The 12,304-nt window shown below is 41.4% G+C and overlaps 1 protein-coding gene across 2 annotated transcripts; it reads right to left on the reverse strand.

Annotated features, from left to right (window-relative positions):
- On the reverse strand, positions 1–11,037 carry tmem74b (transmembrane protein 74B). 2 transcript variants are annotated; one of them, XR_014920589.1, is made up of 5 exons: positions 10,641–11,037; positions 8,130–8,220; positions 6,254–6,526; positions 4,301–5,167; positions 1–717 (listed from the first exon to the last, which is right to left on the reverse strand). XR_014920589.1 is itself a non-coding variant. In XM_085457733.1 (4 exons), exons 3-4 carry the CDS (start codon positions 6,476–6,478, stop codon positions 4,523–4,525), a joined length of 870 nt encoding a protein of 289 aa, XP_085313859.1. In that variant the 5' UTR covers positions 6,479–6,526; positions 8,130–8,220; positions 10,641–11,037; the 3' UTR covers positions 1–4,522. The 2 variants fall into 2 exon arrangements, 1 of the variants encoding a protein (XP_085313859.1); XM_085457733.1 differs by having other exon boundaries at positions 1–5,167.
- Between the last annotated feature and the right edge of the window lie 1,267 nt (positions 11,038–12,304).

The following is a 12,304-nucleotide window of genomic DNA, read 5'->3' on the forward strand; positions in this document are numbered from 1 at the left end:
AAGCAGAAATATTTTATCGTTAGATAAATAACAATAAAGTTATGGTCATTGTTGATGTCCTCAAATTCTTTGTTTCCAAAGTGTGATCATAGTAGGGATATTTAAAAGTGATAAATATATGTCTAGAACATTTTTTTATTGTCAGTGGGAGAAAAAAAAATCAATTTTAGTTTTTTCTGACATTTTAAGGCTCAAACGACCTTCACACCAGCTGATCGGCCGTAAGACCGTTTGTCTGTGACGTTAAAGCCATCATCACTAATAATTACCCCTAAGTCTGTGCCATCAACAATGGGACTTTCACTTTAAAATCGTTCTCTGATATCTTCACAGTCGAATGAAAAGTTTAATAATTCTGCTAACACACTTTGCGAACTAGTCACATTTCCATTTCAATTTTATTTTTATCGCGACCAATCACAACAATAATTGCCTCAAGGCGCTTTATGTTATGAGACCTAACAATAACAGAGGACCCAAAAGTCATTTTTTCTGTTAGGATTCGACCAAACCTCTGATCCTGTGATGGTTTAGGCCTCGCAGGGTTACTCAGCAGTTTGTGTGATGTTTATGAAAGAAAGAACTTGGTTCGCTGTGACTCGTTGTTTTTTTTTATACTTTTGCATACCTGCGTCGTGTTTCTGGAGCAGAAGTTTCTGAAGGTCCTCCACATCCTGCATGTCTGCAGGTTATATTTACAGTATTTGTGAAAGAAAACTGTAAAACGTCAAAAAACAGCTGAGATTAGTATCAGTGTGTGCGCCACTGCAAGCTGGACTCAATAATGTGTGCATGTGTGTGTGTGTGTGTGTGTGTGTGGCTACATTACCCTTGGCTAACTGGCTCACTATACAGACCGTAATACGTTAGCATAATAATATCAGTGTATACACAATGTACAGTGCCGGTGTTTACTTGTTAAGGCATATCGTATCCTTACATGACATAAATAACATCAGTGTACATATTATACAAATAAGTGATGTCATTAAAGGTTCAATCCACTCAAAAACATCCACAAGTCACTTTAATGTTTCTTCTTTAAGATGAAATCAGCTTTTTACCCATTTTAGGCTTTTGACTCTTTCATAGACGTTCGGATTATAATCAGTGGTGGAGTGTAACTAAATACATAGGCTCCGGCTTCCCTGTGCCCCTGAATTGGATAAGGGGATGGATGGAAGTTGTGTAGGCACAAGTAATTAATTCTGGGAACCCACTGGGATGTCTGATAACTTAGCCACTGGGTATAATGGCTAATTTTGTGGTACCAGCCAGGCCACGATTTCCATTTGTAATTTTTTTATAATTAATAAAAAACTGTCATAAGATACTACACAATGGTTATCTAATATACTTTGACAAATGTAATCCTGCATTTCCTCTCTACATGAACTGTTTACCCGCATCTATCCAAAGCCTGGAGTACAAACAGAAACCAAAAGGCTTCCTGTCCCAAAAATGTCTTCATACTCATACAGAATCTGTTTATAGGGATCATTATAAATTAAACACAAGTAGAGCTCAAACATTAAGTTATAGAAGTTAATTATTTTTGCCCCATGTCCTTTAAATTGTTTTATTAGCATGTTTTCTCCTACAGTTTTTACTCGATAAAATAAACACTCACTCTCTTTAACACCAACATTACTCTCGGTTGTCTAAATGTCCAAATGAAACAATGGATCTGTGCTTTGTAATCAGCGTGAAGTTTGCAAAATGTGCACAATTACTATCAAGGGAGCCAATTCTGCTCACATCCTGCTTCATATTTTTGTTCTCTGCCAAAATAGCTTTGCATGATTTAAAGTTCAAAATAATCCTTACTTATTTTAAACTGGATGTTGCCTTGAAAATAGAATATATTTAAAGGCAGGTGGGCGGGGCTTCTGTGCTCTCTGAATGAAAAGACCATATGAAGGATTTCCTTTCTTTGTGACTTCATACAAACCAAAGCTGAGTATTGTGACTTTCCATCACTGTAACAGGATATATGACAGAAAATAAGGATTTACAACAGGTCCCCTTCGAGTTAACGCAGGACTTCTTTCTTGTGTTTAGTACTTTTTCTTAAGTAAAGATCTGAAGTGTTTGTCCACCACTGATCATAAAAACTGCTCAGTCGAAAAAAGTTCATGCGCACTTTCAAATGATACAAACCATAAAGTCTATGTAAGTCTAGCGTGTAGCACAGGGTAGTTTTATATAAATATGACTTCAAGTTCTGGAGAAGCAGCTGCTGCTTATAGATGAAGTTTCCCTCTCTGATGGAGTCTCTGCTGTGGAAGCTGATGCTCACAGAAAATGCTGATCAGTAACCATGAGGCAACAGTTTTGGATGATGCAGCACGAGACACCAGATATGTGACACAATACTTATTGTTGATGCTGCATTCACTGACACTTTTTATGTAAAACAGGCTTGTTGGAGAAGTCGATTTTTACACACTTTCTTTTTTGGTTCTGTCGCTTGCAAAAATGAATGTGACCCCTGTTAAATTACTCATTGTTGTGGCTTAAAATTTTGATTTTGAAATGCTTCTGTGATAAAACAAAACAAACAAAAACAAAACAACAACAAACAAACTGTGTTCTTCATCTAGTGTCTGCTGTGATAAAACAGCCGTGATTTCCAACCAAGATCTGCTCAGAAACTGTTTGTCAAAGAGAAAAATAAGAAAATAAAAGAAATCATTACAGACAACTATGCTCTTTGACGCCTGGAGCAATGCTTTCTGGGTAACGTGTATCACTTCTGCACCTGCCAGGCTAACACCTCTCATCGTTACCTCCTAGCTCTCGCTGCAGCCAGCCAAACGTTAAAGCTGCATTAAGCAATTTCTGACCACAAGGGGGCATAATCAGCTTTTAAGCTGGTGAGTTAAAGACAGACCATGCACAGAGGAGTATTTCTCACTGGGCTGCCATTTTCTGTACTTACAGTGAGAGAAAGCAGCAGCAGCATGTGCTGTGTGGTTATAGACAGATGGATTCTGGACGTTTGAGGCCAATAAGAGAATCAATATTTGATGGCTTAAAAGTTCCCCGTGGAGGTTTTTTCCTGCCTCTGCTAAAAATCTGCTGGCAGAATATCAACAAAGACACAAACAGCTGTGATGAATCTGTGATTTTAAGAAAAACTTTCTTTTTATCATCTGAACATGAGCATTTCACCCGACACCTTTACAACAAATTAACTGAAAATTTAAGAAAGCTTGCAGCGTCAGATCCATTATTAGCTAAATCTGCAGCTCCTCTTAGATTTTCTGAGCTTTGTAAAAGATTTCTTCTTGTTTAGGTGTTTGTCAAAACCCTGATAGACAAAGCCAGAGGTGAGCTGGCGACCACAGGGCAGTGACGAGCAGCAAAAGAACAAGGTACTAAGATAAAGAGAGGGAATAATGGAGGAAAAAATAATCACAAACACAAGCAGAAATGAATCATAATGCTACTCTACAACTCTGATCAGCCCCAGCAGGCTGGCATTATAGAGAAAAAAAGGCAAACATCAAACGGGATGAAGTGGGAACACAGTGGAGCTTTTAGCAACTAAAAAAGATCAAAAACAAACTCCAACAAGGTCCCATTAATCATGTGGGCACAAAAATCAGCAATTATATGATAATAAATTTATATTACAAGTAAGCAAAGACAGTTTTACTACAAAAAAGTCACAGAAATATCAGATGGAACAAATTGAGACCTTTTCCAGCTTGAATCCACCTCCCAACATTAAACCACATCTGTCTGTGCGGCCAGAAAAACAAAACAAGCAGCTAAAAGGAGCCAAGCGAGCTCTGTTCCATCTTTTTAATCAGTCACTTATTTTGCTTAATGCAGGTTTAAACTGAACATTTTAAGCTTTTTTTTAGGGTTTTCTGCAGTTAACCTTCTGCATTAATGGCTGGAGGTGAACGTCGCCAAGCTTTCAAAACTGTTGCCTCTGTTTTTTGTATGACTGCGAGTTGCTCTTTCTTTTACAGTAATTTACTGTGAAGTCTGTTATAGTGCTATTCACAGCAGCGTTGCAAGCTGAGTATTTAGTGTGAGTGTGTTAAGGTGAACCTGCTGGTTAGGGCTTAAAATATGGCTAGATTTAATTACCGAACTTCCTTTCAGCATCAATAAAGAATTTTCACAATAAAATGTTAATCTTACTTTCTGCGGTGCTTTATATCATAATGTGCTTTATATTGTATGAATCTGATTAACATACTAGGATTCAAAATCTTCATTTTAATCTTTGATATGCATCCGTTCATGTCCACATGTGCTCTTATCCACATTGCCACAGGCTTACCTCTCGTCTTCCACCCAGTTGAGCCCTCTGTTGTAAAGTCATACATCCCTTGTGATTGGTCAGAATAAATATCCCTTAAGCTCAGTTCATCCCTACATGCCGGGTAACAGCTCCGGCAGGAAGTCTCTTGCTTAAGATGGGGTTCTCCCCTCGGCACAAACGGGCGACCTGCATCCCCATAATGCACCTGGGGGATCGCGCAGAGGAAGGCAGAGGGTGGAGCTAGTTGACTCCACGTGCAGCAGCAGCAGAAGAAGAAGCAGCAGGAAGAGAAGGAGGAGGGTTTTTGCTTGGTCCCGGTACTGATTTAGAGTCCCGGCTCGGCTCTGGCTGTACGTTATTCCGCGTCTCTGCGCATTCCACCAAAACCTCCTCGCCTCCATCCCCGCCCTCACCTAACCTTGCCTCTCCAGTCGCCAGCTGCTTCATCCTCAGGTTGATGGAGCCGTAAGTCCTCTTGGGTCGAACGAATGCCGCCCTGCGTCGGTACATCTCGCCCCGGCAGATGGACACCATGAGCAGCACGGACAGGAACATCCCTCCCAGGGTCAGCAGGCCCAGGCCCGCGATGATGCACTTATCCAGGTGGGAGCCAAGCTGGGCGTAGTACATCTCCAGCTTCTCCATCTGTCGAGCCGAAACTGAGTCAGGGTCGACTTTGGGCTCCCGTGGGATGGTGTAGGCGATTACCACAAGGACGATCCCACTCACGAGGAACACCAGCGCCAAGATGAAGCCATAGTCTGCCGAGTGGTCATCAACGTGGCGAAATTCAGTGAAGTCCTGACCGTCCTCCTGACCTCCACCTGCTCCACCCCCGCCTTCCTCCTCATCATACGACTGTGGTGAGATCTCCTGACGATGATGCTAGTGAGAAAGGGAGGAAGGAAACAAGGAAAGAAGAGAATAGAGGAAAGAAAAATATAGAAATAAGAACAGAAAAAGGGGGGAATGAAGGGGTTAAGGAAAAGACAGAACAGATAAAATCATAAATAAAAGCACAAGGAAAGAAGGAGCGAATGAAGTGAAGAAACAGAGGGAAAGGGAAAGGGAGCAGGAACCGAAAGAAGGAAGGAATAAAGGGAGATAGGGAGAGGGAGGAAAGAAGGAAGGGAAAAAACGAAGGTAGGAACAACAGACAGGTGAAGACAAAAAGAAAAATGAAAGAAAAAAGGGTCAAATAAAAAAGGAAGTAGGGAAAGGAGGAAACAATGGAAAGAGTAAAGAAAAGAAGGAATATGAAGATAAAAGAAAGTAAAGATGTGACACAAGAAAGAGAATTTGAGAAAGAAAGAAAAGAAGCAAGGAATGAAGTGGAGAGGGAGGAAAGAATTAGAAGAAGAAAACACAAGGAAAGAAAGAAAGAAGGATGAGATAAACAAGCCAGAGCACAGCGCTGAGGTCAGCGTTCACAGAAAGCAGTGAGATCACATCCAAAGAGGAGAAAATGCGTCGGCGCGACGACCTGTTACTGATGAATGTCGCCGACGTGTGTCAGTAAAAGCTGTACAGATACAGATGAGCTCCGTGGAGTCGTGACAGTCTAACAAACAGCACAAACAAAATAAAAGCCCGGGCGGGAGAGTGATGTCACCCCAAAGGCATCTAAACAGCAATCAGTACAAAGCCATTTTCCAATTAAGAAGGAAGCTTAAATCTGTTTGTTTCCTGAAGACAAACATGCCAGAAAACCCTGGACAAGTTCTTTTTCCAGGCCCGCAGCTGTACGCCAGCGTGTGTTTGTCTCTTCTCACAGGGTTCATCTTCCAAAGAGATGCCTGTGAAGCTGGATTTCTGGCTCAGGTTAGATTTGGAAGGTTACATCACTTTTGGCTACGGGGTTCGCTCTGTAACCCGAATCTGCCGAGGTCACATAAGGACTGTTTTAAGCGACTGCTTTAAAAACATCCAAAACAAATGTCTGCCACAACCACCAAACCCCACCGCGCTCACCTTACTGTTTCCTGATGTGGAAGGCGGATAACTCGTCGGCTGTTGCTCCTGCTGACGGAGGTCCTGCTCCTCATCCTGCTCGTAGGAGGCGTTCTCAAAGCCCCGGGCGGAGCAGCCCAGCGTTGCTGCTGTCCAGGGTGCTGAAGTCGGTGTCGGAGACGGGCCTCGCCGGGCTCCACTCCCTCGCAGCTCCCGGAGCTCTACGGTGTTGAAAGAGGACTCCATCGATATGTGCTCATGTCTTCATTGGACCTCCACTCGGCTTTATCCTCACTGAATAAATAGATTAAATATTAAATGATTCATGACACATATGAAAGGAGTTATATAATCCAACGGAGCCCGACTTGACCTACAAAAAAAATCATTTTCTGTGTCTCTGGTTAAGACTGGATTGATCGTAGGCTCACATTAATAACATGTAGCCTTATAGTTTATTTATCAGTCATGGTCAGAAGTGGTTCTCAAGTTGTCAAAGGGTTACTTCAGATCCATCCCATTTTTTAGGAATCTTTGTAAAATTTCCATAAACGTACACATGAATTCATCGATGAACTGGTTAAACTTTTAACGTTCAAAGAAGAATCTGACTTCCTGTTTACCCTAATATTAAGCACACATCCTCTACTTTGTTCTACGATATGAACAAACGCACTGGGCCTCCAACACCTCACACCTACAGGAGCTGCTGTGTTGTGGAAACCCAGCAGTGCAGATTTTGTGCTGATGATGATGTCAGAGGAAGTTTGGTCAGTACGTACTGGCCAATCCCTGCTGTGGTTCCTGAATGCATCCACTTTGCAATAATACCACTTACAGCTGATTATGGAAACTCTATGAAGGAAGAAATTTCATGAACTGACTTTCTGCAACAGTGGTATCCTGTTAGAGTGCCACACTTGAATTGAGTGCACTCTTCAGAACGACCCATTCTTTCATAAATGTTTGTAAAGGCAGACTACATGGCTCAGCCTCCGCTCAGTGTTTATGCTCCTTTTTCTTGGTTCACCTCAGCGATCGGTAGTTTTCTTAAGGTTGAGCTCTTTTCAGATTGCACATGTAGAAATGCTTTTTATTCAACTGAATTTCTTCTGTCTTCAGAGATGATGGTTTAACTCTATCTTTCCAGGTTTTAATAACACATTGAACAGTTCTTAACCAGCTGTAGTTGCTTCAGTGTTTCTGTTTGGTTGTTTTCTTTGCTTGATGCAGGTCAATAATTTGATCCTCATAAAACAGAGTAACATGTTTTCCACTATGGGCTGTGTCTTCCTACGTGGTTGTTTAAGAAATGAGAAGCAGTTAGGATTGCATAACCTGCTGGCAGCTGAAACATATTAATAACTGCAGTAATTAAACACTGGATAATAACTGCTGACATTGTTTTTGACCAGGCAGTTTGTGTTACTGAGCTCTGTGCTGCAGACTCAAAATAAACACGTTAGTTAAAACTCATCCCTGACATTACTTCATTTTATTCTGAGGCAATGAGTTTGCATATTTTTAGGACATTTATAACAAGAAGTGACTGAGAACAAGTACAAATCAGCTCAAAATGAAAACTACACGTCTGTGTACTCATATATATATTAATCAAAACTAATTCCAGCGATTTATGATAATTTGATTACTTTTAATGGGTCTGTCTCACAAATGCATTAAAATAACATTTTTACTTTCAAATGCAAATTTTTACTCGACTGTTTTCACATTTGCTCAAGTGAAATAAACGTCTCGCTTCTTCTTCCGCCTCAGTGAAACCAGAAGAATCGTGCACTATTTGTCACACCTGAGAGGGGATTCATCCTGCAGGCCTGCTGTCTCCACACCACCTGCAGACAGGAATCCATCACACATTTAATCACACACGTCTCACCTTCATGGTTATTCATTCCCATTTCTTCTCCCTGTCATCACTGTCGCGCTGACACTTCTCCCGGTGATGGAGAGTTAAAACCAGCTAAATCCTAAAGTAAAGGAAGAGAGAGAGATGTTTGCAGCTGATTTCAATTCATTGTAAGCTCTTTAAACCAGGTCAAGGTGAAAACTGATATATGTGCACAGAGATGCGTTAACAGCAGGGAGCAATTTAAACAAAGTGAGACAATTGCTTTAACCTCCTAGGACCTGCCGTCCACATATGTGGACATCACATTTTTGGTTATTTAGACTAAAATACTCAATTTTGCTCTACATGCGCCTGATATCCACTTACGAGGACATTATACTGCTACTGTTCTATCAAAACTTTAAACGAATATCCTCATATGTGGCTCTTATTTTTCTTAGAAACAAAAATAAGGTTAAAAAAATCTGGTAATTCTCTGTTTTTACATTCATCGGGCCCCAATGTGACCAAATATCAAAGAGAAATTAGAAATGCATGCTGTGAAAGAGTTCGGGTCTTAGGAGGTTAAAAATGCACTGAGTTATTTATTTTTGTTTCACAAAGAAGAAACTGTCTGCCTGTGCTGGTTAACACCTCAGAGCCCCGGGTGTGATCCTTATCAAGCACAAGCTGGTGTGAACATTAAAGAGGCTCGATAGCTCAAGTCTGAAGATCCAATGTGGGAGTATAAAAAACGCTTTTAGTTCATAGTCAAAATCAACCCAATTTGATAAACTGATCTCAAGTGGGCAGGAGAGTTAAAATGACTGGATAATAAAAGCTATTAAATAGTCTATTAAAGTCTTTGTTTTAATGAATTTTTAAAATTGAATGGCACAAAACAAGGCAGGGACCCTACAGGAAATCAGAGCGTTTGATTAAAAATAAAGTGTAGCGTAAAAAACATTACAGAAAAAATGGCCCCACAAGCATAGAAAACAATGTTTCATGTTAAGCAATGTTTAATAATGTTTTTCAAAGCTATAATCAGCTGTTACAATCATACTGTGCAAGTCTTAAACCTTATTAGTCCCTTATTTCTTTAGATTTTGCTTCCAAGGATCCAGAATTTCTGAAAGTCTTTCAAAGTTTTTCTTTAGACCTTGGCTGCTTTAAAAAACTTTTTTTGCTCAGCCACTTAACACTGACCCATGAATCATTCAAGCATAAAATGGGACCAGTGTTGTGTCTCCAGGCAGCTCAGCAAAAAACCAGTGGTTTTGCCAAAACTGATGCAAAGGCATCTGATGGGCAACGGCATCATTTTCAACATCCCAAACACAATAATGTAATTTCCTCTACACAGCACTCAGTCCCTAACACAGAATAACACATTCATATTGATATTCTTAGATATGTAATATATGACGTAATTAATGCTTTACAATAAATGGTATGAAGTAAAAAGCACTAAAATACTGACATCCAAAATACAGTGGAGTAAAAGTAGAAAGGAGCAACGTCCATTAAAATGATTCTTTAGTAAAGTACTTGAGTAAATGTACTAAGTTACAATCCACCACAGCTTGTATCGATTTCCTTCTAGTATAATTGTCCTGCTCTGGGCACGCCCCTGCTCTAAAGAAAATAAATGCAATGTAAACATGAAGTCTGACTGTTGTTCTTCTTACACGCGCAGGGATATTCACAGCGGCTCTTTAAAGGCAGAAAACATCTCCACGCGAGTGTTTTGTAACCGAATGAGCAAAATATTACTTCTTTGTAGACCAGCAAAGCAACTTATTAACAATTATTCATCATTATGAATGACTTCCCAACAGCAGGCCACATGTTAGACAGGGCTGCTCTAACACAGCACAGCCTTTTCACCAAGCTGTGATTTCTGCTCCACAAAGCAGCGCATCACTCGTCTGTAATCTCCGGGGAGCTCCGGGCTAAAGTAGCCCACTGACACACTTCTCGTTTATCATCAGAGCCCGCCTCGATGGATCACATCTGGGAGCCCGAGTGCCCATGAGCAACCCGTCATTCCACCCTGTGGCTGTGCTCCAGCACCACCGTGACCTTGCGATGCGCCAAGCTGCCAAAACCTGAACCAGTGCACTCCGCCTGTGTGTGTGTGTGTGTGTGTGTGTGTGTGTGTGTGTGTGTGTGTGTGTGTGTGTGTGTGTGTGGAGATGATATCAGGATGAACCAGGGCAGATAAGCACCACACTGACTGACACGCTTTTCATTACCCCGAGCAGACGGCAGATAACACGGACCAAACGAGGAAGGAGAGTCCGAGTCTGCGATGATCGCATTCAGAGGTAAATTATGCAACCAGGCAGCGACTCAAGTGCGGATTTCTCTGGAGGGAAACACCGGGAAACGAGTCAGTATCCAGGCAGGCAGCATCCACCCCGCGCTGCATCCCAGAAACCCGAGAGAAAAAAAACAAAAAGAAAGGAAAAAAAGCCTCGATCACTTGCAGGGGCACCGATGAGAGGACCGGAGCACTGAGAGCGGGCAGTGATGGGGATGACAGCGGGGTCTTACCTGGTGCCCAGGGCGCGACCAGACAGGAATCCGACGGCTGTGGACATCCGGAGAGATGGATGCTGCTGGATGATGATGAGTGAAGAGGACGGAGAGCGAGAGAGGGAGAGAGAGAGGCGAAAAAATGACTGAGGTGAAACTGACCATGCGCAAAACCAGCTCGTGGCTTTCCCTGCTGGTGTCTGCTGAGCTGAGCTGGTGGTGGTGGAGTCACAGGAACCTCTCCACTCTGCGCCTTTTGACCTACATCACTTCACGACATTTTCCCTAATTTAATGAGGCAACAGCGCCCCCAAACCAAACTGCAGCCTGTTAATTGAGGCGTTTGTGATCTGACAGATCTGATTCTTCTCCAAAATCAGGAAATCAGGGAGTGATTTTACCTGAAACTGGCAGAAACCCTGAAAGAAAATATTCTTAGTTCATGAGTAATTTTAGTGTTAAAAAATTTTTTAACATTGGATATTTAAGTTTCTTCATTTTGGTGTCAAATTTACGTCTTTACCAAATCCCTTTATGGCAGAAATTTATTTATTTTTTTAAGTAAAGAAACGACAAAAATCTCGCATCAGTTGAACAAATATTGCTTTTTTTCTTTCTCATTTAGTATTATCTCTGCGGAGGCAACACACAACCTTCTACACATTCAAAAGATGTCACACATTTCTGTGTTTTGGGAGGATTTTTACCAGTCAAGCACATCTAAACTCTGTTATTGAGGCTGATGGAAAACAAGAAGAAAAGACAACATTATATGACAGTTAGTCACAAAACGAATGTTGGACTTCCTTCTGCATTTTCTCTGAATCCTTGTACGTCTGAGGATACGTGTGTTTACCACAAAAGACATATTGTCTAGGAAAATGTATTAAATTGTATAGAAAAAAGGGAAGCATGTCTATTATGTCATCCATTTCTACCAAAATGATGCTCAAAATTTCCAAAAGAAAAATTTGTCCAAAATGTAATTTTTGGCCTGCAGGCTGATAGAACCATTATTTACTGTAGACAATCTCTCAAGAGCCCCTTATGAAGCTGCAAGTTCAGAGTGGGAGTTCTTTGGTCACAAGCTGAATGTTTTTTCAACCTAAGAAACTAAGGGCACCACGCCCTGTTTCATCCTTCTTCTGTACACTAATGGAGACCTCAGAGTTTTAAAATCAGCACTGGGTCTTTCAGTAAGGCTTGAAAATTTCAGATGAGACCATTAATTCATCAGTAAAGGGCAGACATCAGGGGAGCAGTAGAGCTGTTTTCTCATAGAAGTCCATACGGTCAGAGCAGTCGGCCCCTGCTGGCCATTACAGAGAATGCAGGTTTAAGGCACTCCCACGATGAGTCTTTCACACCCATAAGCTGTGTCCATCTGATAAATACAGTCTGTGCCTTGTTTAACAGCGTTGTATACTGTAGACCTGACTTTTGGATCTTGGATAAATGGCTGCCAGCAGTGGAAGTGAACCTACAGCGGTGATTTAGATCAGGGCGTCATGACTGTGAAAAGAACCTCATAAAGGAACAGCAGTGGCAGGTAAAATGTTAAACATCACAGGTTTCCTCTAACAGATTCTGAGCCCCCTGCTCGGTCTCAGTGAAGAAACACTGGCTGCTGGTGTGAAGTCATCCGTGAACAAAGAGCCGGCAGGGTGTGAGACGGTGAATAA

The sequence above is a fragment of the Copadichromis virginalis genome, linkage group LG5 (assembly GCF_057382275.1).
Source record: "Copadichromis virginalis isolate Kocher_CV1m ecotype Utaka linkage group LG5, C_Virginalis_male_GT1.1, whole genome shotgun sequence".
Taxonomy (NCBI): Eukaryota; Metazoa; Chordata; class Actinopteri; order Cichliformes; family Cichlidae; genus Copadichromis; species Copadichromis virginalis.

Coding starts and splice junctions, on each gene's coding strand:
- tmem74b (XM_085457733.1), bottom strand. CDS start 6,478: ATGGAGTCCTCTTTCAACACCGTAGAGCTCCGGGAGCTGCGAGGGAGT. Junction 5,168..6,253: donor CCACATCAGGAAACAGTAAG/GTGAGCGCGGTG, acceptor CTTTCTCACTAG/CATCATCGTCAGGAGATCTC.